The 13,013-nt window shown below is 41.6% G+C and overlaps 1 protein-coding gene across 1 annotated transcript in view; it reads right to left on the bottom strand.

The window, feature by feature from the left end:
• Cmya5 (cardiomyopathy associated 5) overlaps nt 1-13,013 on the bottom strand; it is a 98,729-nt gene that overhangs the window by 24,620 nt on the left and 61,096 nt on the right. The window contains exons 6-9 of the mRNA XM_006231789.5: nt 12,237-12,355; nt 6,726-6,875; nt 2,806-2,952; nt 1,191-1,338 (exon numbers count right to left, since the gene is read on the bottom strand). Of these exons, the coding sequence (XP_006231851.1) occupies nt 1,191-1,338; nt 2,806-2,952; nt 6,726-6,875; nt 12,237-12,355 (564 nt within the window). The remainder of the gene's footprint in view (nt 1-1,190; nt 1,339-2,805; nt 2,953-6,725; nt 6,876-12,236; nt 12,356-13,013) is intronic.

Consider the following 13,013-nt stretch of genomic DNA (forward strand, 5'->3'; position numbering starts at 1 on the left):
GCAGTTTGTGTGCTTGCTGTATTCTCGGTTCTGCAGAAGGGACTGCATCCCCCACCCCTCCTCATGTACCCAACCCCAATATACTGCCTGATCATTATTTAGCAACACCTGTCTTCAACCTGAAAGAAACTATAATTATTGTTCAGTCATATGAAACCTTATATCATAACTAAATGAATAGCTGCTCAGTCATGGTGTTAATCAAGAGCTTAAGTACACTTTATTAAAAGGTGGTTTAGGGGTTGGGAATTTAGCTCAGTGGTAGAGCGCTTGCCTAGCAAGCGCAAGGCCCTGGGTTCAGTCCCCAGCTCCGAAAAAAAGAAAAAAGAAAAAAAACAAAAAACAAAAAACAAAAAACGGTGGTTTAATTTCATACCACTGCTCCTAACTTCCTGACAAAATAGTTTATCTCGGTAAATGTGGCTAAAGAAAAAAAAAAACAAAAACCAAGAAGCAAACCCCAAAAATGTCTCCTATCAAAATGCAAGTATCAGTTAGTAACTAGTACTGAGTAATCTAACTATTCATCGTGGTCTCTGAAGGTGTTATCTAGAGCGATGACATCACAAGTTAAGGAAATACCGCCTCGAGGTGAGCTAATTAATATTTACTAACTGCCTAGAGGATAGGTGGTCCTTCCTTGATAAATTTTAGCTTTGTCATTTTGGTGAGGGAGCCTCGAATTTCCTTTACACTAGAAGAATCTCTGTATTCCATGTTCTTGGAGAAGCAGGTCTGTCTCTATGATAATATATGTGTAATTTGCTCCCTTATGTTGCTAATATATGGTGGAGACATTCTGATTTACATTAATTATACAGACGCTCACTATTAGTTTCCTGAGTTGGGTGGTACCTATTCTGACAGAGCTAGTAAAAATGGCACAAAATGTGCATAAATCCTGACTAATGACTCAAGTTAAATATACCTCAAAGAATGTTCTATCTTATTAAAATTTGCATACATTTCTCTTACAAGGGAGTTCTTATTCTGCATTGTAGCATGCATTCCATTATAAACGCAGAGTTCATTGATGAATAGTGATGTCCTTGCAAATCAAGTCAACAGCTTAATTAGCTTAGCAGGATTCAAGGATGTTTTCGTGCTGGGTTAGCATAAGCTCAGATGGATAGCCTGGGGCCTGGAGCAGGGCTCCCAGGCTCCAGGCAGTCTCACTATGGAGGCCTTACCTCAGGCCCTCACCCTCAGGAGAGTGTTGTCTGCAGTACTCCAGAGTGTAGGTCTCTGTGGCCTCCGGGTTAGCGGGCCGCCATCTGACAGTGGCAGTGTTCCAGCACACCGTACAGTCTTCTACGTGGATCACAGGCGTGAAAGGTGCTGACAGATAGAGACAAGTAAGTCACAGACCAGGGACGACTCCCGGAAAAGATTACTTAAGTATGGTCTTATTTTTAATTTTCGTATCAAAAATTTGAGCAAAAAAAACTCAAAGGAGATCTTAAAAAACAAACTAAACAAACAACTACCTCCTCCCCCCACATATAAAGCTGAAGGCGCCTCTCCTTCTTCTGCGTTACAAACTGTCAGGTTCTCTCCCATCCCAGAGGAGTCCCCCAAAGTTGCTTTCTAGAAGACCCAGCCTGTTTTCGTTATATAACTACTATATAAATAAATGCAAATATTCTTTCTGTTCTCCTTTTACCCAAAAGGTAGACCTGCTCTTGTCCCCAGGATGCGGTCAGTAAAGGTTTGGGTGAAAGAGCGATCTGTTACTGTGTGGTAAGTTACTGGGCCGGTCTCACGAAGCCCAGGCTGGCTTGGAACTTGCTATGAATCTTGAATTCCTGCCTCCACCTCCCAAATGCTGGGAGTATATGTGTGAGCCACCAAGCACAGCCAAAAGTTTGCTTTTAAAAGTAGGAAGAAAGATAAAGGACCAACGGGCAGGAATAAGCTACTCCCTGCCTGAGGCGGTGGTGATCCTAAAGACAAGACAGCCTTTGCAGTTTGTCTCCTGCTATGGCCCTCTGTGAAGATTTCACCGTGAGTATACTCCCAGTCGAACACCATGGCTTAAGCCATTCCGGGGTTTTCTCACATCGATGTAAGGAAGTCCAGTCTTAGCTCACAATTACACTTTACATGCTAAGCTTTTTAAGGATGATCTTTTTCCTTATTTTCAGGCTTAGGGGAGAATGAAGGTCCCTCATACCCCAATATATACTTCATGTCTACTCAAGTTTCCTTTAAGAGGAATCTGCTCTAGTCCAACTTATCACTTAAACCAGTGGTTTTCAACCTTCCTGATGCTATGGCCCTTTAATTCAGTTTTGTGGTGACCCCCTCAACCATAAACTTGTTTTCGCCGCTACTTCATAACTGCAATTTTGCTACTGTTATGAATCATAATGTTAAGAACTGCTGATTTAAAGCATTCTGTGCAGTTTTTAGCTCTAGGAAGCCATTCCTGGGTCTGCCTGCCCTTCCCCTGTCTGTATTGGTCCTCTCTTGAGCGCTATTGTAATTAAAGCCTGTAGGTATCTGGACCCTCAACAACCATTCCCAGTGGTCATCTGGCTTTTTAAGTCCTCAGCCCAACTCCGATCTCCTCGCAAATAAGACCTCCATCTGTTGCTATTGCTATTGTGTCTGAGGGATGATCCCAGGCTTCATGCAGCTAGACTGATGCTCTACCATTGAGCTCCTTCCTAAACCCCACCTCAGACTTATTCTCTACCCAGCATTTTGCCGAACACCCAGTACATAGTTAGTGCTTCCTAAATGTCAAGAGTCTGTGGAGAATTCAGTCTTAACTCATAATAGTGTCTTAGCACATCTGCTTACCTGTTCTAAAAATTGCCCTTTCACTGGGCAGGCTGCATCCGGTGAAGTTGACAGCCATCACCCACACTTGATAGCATCGATCGGGTTCTAAGTCTTCGAAAATGCAGCAACTTTCCTTCACCGTTAATCTATATTCTTCTACCAGTTCTAGCACAAGACATAATTACGATGTGTTCAACGATGTCTTACAGAGTAAACTAAAAATTAATTGTTAAAAACACAGTCTATGATTTTTACAGAGGACTGATTACAAATATTACTGTGTGATAATGTTCTCTGTGGGATATGTAAGTACTCACTAACTCTCTAAAAGCTGATACTTAGAATGGCATATGTAGCGTTGCCAGTGAACACTTATCACAATTAATAGCACGTTAGTACATTTCTGAGATTCATGATCCACAGTTAAAGTAATTGATTTTGAGAGCAAAATTCAAACTTGTGTAGAATGTACATCACCTTCTTTTTTTTCTTTTTTTCTTTTTTTTTTTCCTTTTTTTCGGAGCTGGGGGCCGAACCCAGGGCCTTGCGCTTGCTAGGCAAGCGCTCTACCACTGAGCTAAATCCCCAACCCCGAGTGTACATCACCTTAAAGTTCAGTAATAAAGTTCTAAGAAGAGCCTTAAGAACCGGTGCCAACATTCCGCAGGACTCTATCACCGGAAGGGACAGCTATGTGCTTATATTTAAGACTCTGTGGAACATCTTTGCAGACTAGTAAATGAGTCTGCCACTTGCTATGAGTGTGCAGGTCTCAGATCCTGGCAGTTTCTTGGAAAAGTTAGTGCCACACCTAGAACAGCTTTAGGGCTTGATCTAGCTAGGGTAATAGGATGGAGAAAGGTCAGAAATATGGCCGCATTTATCCGTCTCAGTCAAGGAGGTGGGCTTATAAAAATACAACTGAACAAGGAGCCAGTTCAGCTAATCTTGGTAGGGGAGCGGCTGTAAGCCTCAGGGAGGAGAAGGCTGAGGTTGATAGTTTATATGTCCGTGGATTGATAGATAATTCCTAAACACTCATACTTGGACCAGAGGAAGGCTTTGCCACTCCCATGGGTCTGAGTCTTTGAGGTCCTCGATATGACTATAGTTATGTCAACAACATACATTTTCTCAGGGCTTCCTCCACACTCCGTATTTCAGAATCCTTTTAACTATGTATTTCTACTTATATAGTGAAATATTTAAATCTGATAGGACAATAAGCTACTATAAGAAGTTGATATTGGTTCAATCAAGATATTCTTTTCCTTTTAAATTTTCTTAAGTGGTTTTACTTTAAATATTCTTATGGTAAATATAGCTAAATGCTATTATGAATGCCTGCCCCTTTGGGTTTTTATTCGTTTGGGGTTTGGGGAGTTTTGATCCATGGTCTCACTTGGAGCAGACTGGAATGGGATGTACCATTCTTCTGCCTCTCTATCTAGAGTACTGGGGTTATATGGTCAGACTACCTACCACATCCAGTGGTGCCTTACATGTTAGGCCAATCTGATCGTTTTTACTGAAATGTTCTCTTCTGAATAACTTTCTACCTGGAATTAGCATATGATGATTTTAGCTATCCTTCTGAATTGCTCCTGAATGTTACCATCTCAAAATACCCCTATTTAAGAACCCAGATTGTTTCCCAAAAGAAACTTACACACCATGGTGCTACAGGGTATCCTCGTATAGCAAGCTGCACCAGTACATTTCAAGGCCTTGGAACAATGAGACACTATAGGACACACTACAGGAAGTCTTCTGGCTAGAAATAGACTGGAATGAGTATATTTGAAAGGCACTCCTAGTGATAACTATAACTTAAGAAGGGTCTTGGCCACACATGGACTTTCATGTGTATAACAAAACAAAGAGACAAATATAAGTGGGTTTGTTTATCAATAAAAGATCTGTTTGACTCCTGACCCAGTCATGAATAAGTTAATGTGACAGTGGGAGAATTATTTAACACTATATCAGTTTTTCCATTTGTAAATGAGCTGTAACACTTTGACATGTATCGTGTAGCTGTTTCCTCCACAATTAAAGCACTCCATCCCGTAGGGAAGCTCCTTACAATAAAAAGTAAACAGTTCAAATAGTGTCAGGAAGTCCCTGAAACTGACCAGATTCATTAGGCCCTTCCCCCTTTACCTGAGAAAAAACATTAAAGACTGCTCAGAGTCTCTCTCAGAAAAGACAGACTGCGTAGGTGACTCTGACAAAACTCCAGACACCTGGACAGAAGAGACCAACTAAACTGTCAGGAAGAGGTTCAGACCAAATGAGCCATCCGGAAAGGCCACTCTAACCCTGTTGAGTTGATTGTAGACTCAACAACTTTATACTGTGCCCACAGTTACCTTCACAGAAGCTTTTTTCTAAATTGACTATCACTTTATATTTCAAGAGATTTAGGTCTTGTGGTTCAGTTGGTAAAATGCTTGCCTAACATGGATGAACTATGGGTTTGGTTCCCATCACCATGTTAACCAGGTGTGTAGTGACACCTCAAATCCTAGGACTTAACCAGTAGGACTAGGAAAAAAAATCACAGACTCAAGGTCATCCTTAACTACAAAGTGAATTCCAGGACAGTCTTGGATTTGTGAGACCTTGTCTTTAAGGAAAAAATAGTTAACTTTATGAAGTAATTTTTAAGTCTTAGCAACAGTGAGATATCCTACCGTTTTTTTCCCTCATTATAACTGAGCTCCTGAGTTTTGTAACTCAACTGTGGTTGTTGATACTGCCACATGCTCATCTAATTTCTCGAGCATGTGGGTCTGTCTTCAACAAGCAACACAGAATGCCAGCACTCCCTGCACTGATTCATCAGGAAGTACAACCTCAAGCTGCCTCGCTCTTAGGCCTTATCAGAAGTTCCGAGCAGAGAGATCCTCACAAAAGCTTAGCTTGCAATGTCTGCCATCTGCTCTCCACGCTGAGCAATTTCGCTTCTATCTCCCATGATTCGGTGGGTACCATACCTACACCCACACCTTGAGGATTATGAGCTCTTGAATCTACAAACCTGATTCCCGGTGTTGTGTGTGCATGAAACTTACCGGGGAGGACGCTGGCCTATGTACCACTCATCTCCCCTCTGCACAGCAGGCCACGCTGCCTCTCAGACTTCAGCACTGGTTAAACCTCCATCTCCCTGACACTTTCCAATGACACTTCCTTCATGGAGATGAGCATCACTCCTTTGTTCCCGTCATTTTGAGCCCTCAAAGTCTAATCTGAAACTCGACATTAAAACTCATGTTGACCACTGTGATATGCATATGCTTTCCCTGGTACCAACTTCCAAACTGTTCCTTTCCTCTAATATTGCATGTAGTATGTGTTTGTTGAGGGATTTTTGTCATTATTCCTGTAAGTGGCTAAATGCATTGTGGAAGTATAGATATTTTAACATGTATGTGTGTATATATGTATGATACATAATATATGTAAATGTATATATGTCATATATACATATATGTATGTACTATATATATGTGTGTGTATATATATGATACATAATATATATAAATGTATACATGTCATATATACATATATGTATGTACTATATATATATGTGTGTGTATATATGTATGATACATAATATATATAAATGTATATATGTCATATATACATATATGTATGTACTATATATATATGTGTGTGTGTGTATGTATGATACATAATATATATAAATGTATATATGTCATATATACATATATGTATGTACTATATATATATGTGTGTGTGTATATGTATGATACATAATATATATAAATGTATATATGTCATATATACATATATGTATGTACTATATATGTGTGTGTGTGTATATATACATATATATATATATATTATAGGTACTTTACATTAAGATGCAGAAATATCTGCCAGCATCTGTAGCTGTACAGAAGTCTTACCATTTATTTCTTGATCATCTTGAGGCTCCTCTACACAGTACACTTGGAATGAGTCCACGACGTCCTCCTTGTTCACGCTCCAGTACACTGCAATTGTTGTGCTGGTAGCAGAATTTGGTTCCTGGGGTTCTAGTCTGGGAGGCTGTGGGACTGGAAGGGAAGCACAGTTCACTATGACTAGTGCTACTTTACTTACTTGACTGTTTTGCTTAGAACATGTTTAATGTGTTGTTGAAATACCAACAATATAGAAATCTATAGGATAAAAGTAGAAAGGTTCCCCCATTGCAACACACAGCCCAACTCTACTCCTTAGATACAGCCACTGTCAGAGTGGAGCGTGCGTCCCTCCAGAGTGCTTGCCAGGCATCTCTGTAAGAACATAAGCAACACACAGAGACGTGAACGAAAGTGCGCCCCAGCTGGGGTCACTGCCTAACACTATTCTGCAGTCCTATACTCAGAGAAATAAACTTACACTGACTATCTGATAATTTGGTTTTGGATAATTATGTTTTTAGATAAGAAATGCTATGCTGTTCTATATTGATATAGTTTAGGGCAATAAAAAGCAGTGGATCTTTTTCAGACATTGTTATAGGATCTTGAAGGTGAAGGAAACATAGTAAATATTAGATTAGAATTTTTAAAGCTGCAATCCATCTTCTTTTTTTTAACATAATAGTCCTACACATTTTTTTAATTAAATGTAAAAATTAACAGGGTTAGAAGTAACCTCTTGATTGACGTGTAAATTGTAGATATCTGATATAATCAGTGCTTCTGAATTCTAAAGAAGTACTAGACATTTTTGAAATGTCTAATCATGTGTATTGAACACTAATGCTGCACAAAATGCAATTATCTTCCTGAAATTATTAAACAAGATCATTGCACATATTTTATACATCAGAGGAAATGATTGTTCTCATAGTTGAAAAGACGTCATACTTTTAAAGTGTGTGTGTGTGTGTGTGTGTGTGTGTGTGTGTATGTGTGTGTGTGTTCCTCAGACAAGTTCATGAGAGATAAGCGTATAGGAATAACGTAGGCTGAATTTATAAGATAACACTCAGGGGAGAGCAAACAAAGGTTAGTTCAGCAATAAGGTCAAAATGAGAAACAAAGTAAATGGATTTGAAGAATGAAATAAAAAGACAAGTTGAAATGATTCAATAAAGATAAAGAAGTAGGGAAATAATGCAGTTATAAAGAGAATGAGGAGCAGACTAGGAGAATAGTTCACAGGCCAACAGAAGCTGGCTTCTAAACATAAGGCACCCCTCCCCCACTCTCGGTGTCATATTAGCCTCAGGGTTATATCCTAGGGTTGTTAAATGAAGCAAGATAATGTATATCAAGTGTTTAAAATGTGTCTGCTAGAAGCAGTCTCTGGGGTGGCACCACAGCCTTGGCAGGAGGAACACAACAGTGGAGAAGAGAGCAAAGAACTCCTAATGGCAAAGACTGAACTGGAATCCCAATACCTGGTAGGTAGGTCATAGAAGCCACAGAGACAGGACAGACACACTGAGCAGACTGCACAAGAAGACAGACACCTGCCTGCCTCTGCCTCCCTCCCTCTCTCCCCACAAAGACTGACAGTTGTATTTTGCAACAGAGAATCAAAAAGTGGTTCTCAACCTTCCTAAAGCTGCAACCCTTTAATATAATTCCTCATGTTTTGGTTATGTCCAACCATAAAATTATTCTGTTTCCACTTCATAACGGTAATTTTGCTGTTATGAATTGGAATGTAAATATATGATATGCAGCCCCCACAGGGGTCACAACCCACAGGTTGAGAACTACTGCTCTGAAGTTATTTGTCCAGAGAGAGGTAATCCTGTTACCCAGGTCTACAGAAGAGCCAAACAAAGCACTTCAACCATTATTAGTCTTTGAAGCAGCATGGGAGCGCCTTGGAGCATGAACAGTATGAATAATCTTCCCACTAATTAACCATGGAGCCGGAGCTAACCTTGAAAAAAAATGGCAACGTCTTTCTCTATCCTTTCTCTCTAGCACTTCACAAACCTAAAAACTGATTGCCAATCCCCCACCATTCAGGTAGAGCCACTAAGGGGAATTAAGAAAAACATGTAGGCTAGAAGTAATTTTGTTTCCTCTTAGGCTCCTTCCACCCAAAGAGTTAAAGTTAAAATGTCCTTTTCTTCAAACAGGAGATATGCATACTCTTTAAAATGCTCCAAAGGGGAATGAGAATATCCCTTAGACATAATCTAATAATCATGGTTTATAATTCATATTTGACAGAATGCTGGAACCTAGACTTTACATGTTAGTAACTCTGCCTAAACTTTTACAGGGGTAAACTTAAGTAAGTGTGATATCAAAAAATACAAATGGAATCTTGGGGCTCCCTTGCCAGGAGCTCAGGTGTAGAGAGAGGAAGCATCTTGTAGAGCTCCTCTGACTGGCAGGATGTGCCCATAGAACATTTTCACACTCAGGGAGCTAAACATTAATCATCTTAGATTCTATTACTTGGGGCCAAATATAGATTCCATTCAACCTGGCTTTCAAAAACTCCACAAAACTTACAATCATAGATGCATGCATCCACAATTCCAGCATCCAGGAAGCTGAAGCAAAAGGACCATGTGTCTGACACCAACTTGGGTTATAAAGTGAAATGCTTTCTCCAAAAACAAACACAAGGCACAAGGAAAGCAGCATCAGTCACAATAGTCAAGAGGTGGAAACAATTCAAGTTCCATCCATGGATGATAGATGGGCAGATAGATGGGTGGATGGATGGATGGATGGATAGATGGATGGAGCAATGGATGGATGGATGGATGGATGGGTGGATGGATGGGTGGATGGATGGATGGATGGATGGATGGATGGATGGATGGAGCGATGGATGGATAGATCAATGGATGGAAGGACAGATGGACAGATGGACAGACAAATGGAGTGATGGATGGAGCGATGGATGGATAGATGGATGGATAGATGGATGGATAGATGGATCAATAGATGGATAGAGCAATGGATGGATGGACAGATGGACAAATGGACAGATGGACAAATGGACAGATGAACAGATGGGTGGACAAATGTATGAATGGAGTGATGGATGGATGGACAGATGAACGGATGGATGGGATGGACAGATAAAGCCCATAATGTAGGCTTATAGTAAGTCTTTTTTTTTAAGATTTATTTATTTATTATAGATGAGTACACTGTAGCTGCCTTCAGACACACCAGAAGAGGGCATCAGATTCCATTACAGATGGTTGTGAGCCACCATGTGGTTGCTGGGATTTGAACTCAGGACCTCTGGAAGAGCAGTCAGTGCTCTTAACCGCTGAGCCATCTCTCCAGCCCATAGTAAGTCTTTAACACCAAATTTGTGACATGTGTTAGACATGAGTGAACTTGGGAGGAAAACATGCTAAGCGGAATAAAACAGTTACAGAAAGATATTATCTGACTTCACTTCTTCAGAGCATCAAACTCAGAAAAAAAGGGAGGGAGGGGCAATTGCTGGAGTCTAGAGGAAGAGGGAGTTGGTGTTTTAATGGACAGAGAGATTCAGTGTTGCAAGATGAAATTCTGGGGATGTATGGTAGTAATAGTTGTCAAGACTATGAACATACTTCATGCTACAGATGTATACAGTTAAAGGCGAGTAATATGCCTGGTGTTGTGGCACACACCTTTAATCCTAGCGGTAGGTAGAGGCAGGAAGATCTCTTTGGTTGAGTGCCAGGCCAGCCAGGACTTTATAGTGAGACCCTGTCTCAAAATAGATAACTCAGTAAAATGAAATAAAGTAAAATAAAGATGAGTGCTTTTTTTTTGTATAAAATTGAGTAATTGGGTACACATGTGTTTCTACGTAGACTTGTGTATATACAAATGCTAGTGTGTATATACAAATTCCGTGGGGAATCCAGAAGAGGGCATCACATAGGCTACCTACTGTAGGTGCTGAGAACTGAACTCAGGTCCTCTGCAAGAGCAGTACACACTCTTAACTGCTGAGCCATCTCTCCAGCCCCTAATATATGGTAAATTATGTATGTGCCTCTCCACATTAAACAAATCTAAGATCCAGAGTCGAAGAGGCCTGCGTTTCACCAGGGAACTGAATAAGAGGCGAACACGGGACCTCCGTGGGAACAGAATACGAGGCGAACACTGCCGCCTCTCGTGGGGAAGCTTGTGTTCTCTCCTCTGTGTTCGTCATCAGGAACCAGATCCGCGAGGGCCTTCTCTCTTGTGCAGTTTCATTGGTCGCAGAACAAAATATACAGGCCCTGGGCTGCAAGTTCAGCAGAGCAGACGCAGTCAGAGGCGTCCATTCTTAGGACTCTCTACCCGGAAGTGCTTCACCACCTCTAAAACCACATACACTTCCCAGGGCGATGGCGAACAGTCTGTGACTGTAATTCCATGGCCTCTAACATATATGAACAGCCCTCCTGATGGGCATAGGGTGCTCAGAAGTCCATTCTTGTAAACGGGTAGCTGTGTATAAAGAAGCCTTGAAAACAGACAGCTACTCCGTTCATCAAAATCTTAGTTTGCGGTTGGTGTACAGTTTAATGCCTCCGAAAGACATAAGAAAACAACCTTCAGTGCAGGGCAGTTCTCAAAAGCATTCATTGGGGTAACTGACTGAATTGTCTGCTTTATTAAGGTTGTTGGGTATGAGTGTTCTCAGGGGGTGTTTTTTTTTGGGGGGGGGGGTGAGCTGTCTTTCTGAAGACGCAGTAGCTTCTGACCGGTTGCTAAGCTGGAACCTCAGCTACAGGAATGAGGGTTTTAAATACCCCTGCCGACTGTGAGGTAAACCTGGTCGACAAGGGTACCTCTAGATAAGGGCGTTTGAGCACCCTGTACAGTAAGCAGAACTCGGGGATCATGAAGATGACAGCTTTGAGCATTTAAATGTTGCATTGCCTTGTTTGCTAAAATAGAACATTAAAAAATAATTTGAGAAGCTGGCAGGATGCTCTGACAGCTGAGTGGGAGGTTTCTGGCTACAGGCCATGTTGCTGAGCTCTGAGCGCTTGCTCTCGGCTAATCTGTTTGGTTTGGGGGTGGGGGGAGGGTAAATGAAGAAGAGGAAGAAGGAACTGAATTGGAGAGGGGGAAAAAAACTACTTATAAGGTAAAATTTGTTCGCCGCATATGAAAGAAAGTATTTTATTCCTTTTTTTAACCTGTATAACCAGGCTGCTGTTGTGAAGTAAGTAATTCTCTTACACAGAGGGAAAGAGATTCCAGTTTTAAAAAGATAGACTAGAAGAAGAGGGGACCTCCAGTGATTCCATCTCTCCTGTTCCGGCCCCAGCAGAGGCACAGAGCTGGGACGCACCGCACCACAGAGTGGGGGCTCCATCTCCTGCCTTACTTCAGAGTCTAGCTTTAAACCTTTACGGCCCACACCCAGTTACAAAAACCGTAACAAAGCAGGCAAGCCGGAGCTGCCAAGTTTCGTCGAGGTAAATGACATATTAAAATGCTCACCAGCCACTTGTTTCAACATCTGGTCACCTCGCGCGGAGCTGTCATCGTAATGTTCGAAAAGCGAGAACGCGGCAGGCATGTTCTCTAAGGAAGCTGTGCTCTCCATGGCAGACAGCAGCCTGACAAGGGAACAGAACGCTCCTCAGTGGGGCAAGCACGAACACACAACCAAAACAGTCTTCCTGCTCAGCCCGAAGCTGATGAGGGTAACTGTGGTTTATATGAGGCAAGGGTATCCAAAGGCATCAGAAAACAGACATCTAGAACCCATTTATTCCTAGGCATCTGATGATACCTGGGCTCTCAAATTTGAAAGGTTTTAAATTGTCTAGACTTCGATTCATATCTAATAAACTAGTCCTAAAATTTTGCTTCATGTCAGTGGTTGTTTTATTTTCTAAAGGACATTAATATTCTGAGCCAATCTGGAAGTTTCCACGCTACAGGGATGGAAGCTTCTCCCTGCTCCTGCTGTTCTCAGCTCTCAGCACTAACCTTCCAGTCTCACGTGCGGGGCTGTTCCAGGGGCTGGCGGGGTCTAGCCGTGAAAGCCAGGCCAGCCACTCCTAGAAGACAGGCCTCAGCTCCCAAAGGAACTGGTACGGTAGACCCAAGCCCTGCTAAGCAGACAGCCTGCTCGCACGGAGAATGAGCACTTGGATCCAGGTAAGACGCAGATGCGTGTAAACAGAAGGGACAGAAACGGGTTAGCTCTGAAAGGGAAAGACGGAAAGGGGAGTTTACAAAATGATTCGTCTTTAGCCAGGGGGACCTCAG

The sequence above is a fragment of the Rattus norvegicus genome, chromosome 2 (genome assembly GCF_036323735.1).
Source record: "Rattus norvegicus strain BN/NHsdMcwi chromosome 2, GRCr8, whole genome shotgun sequence".
Classification (NCBI taxonomy): Eukaryota; Metazoa; Chordata; class Mammalia; order Rodentia; family Muridae; genus Rattus; species Rattus norvegicus.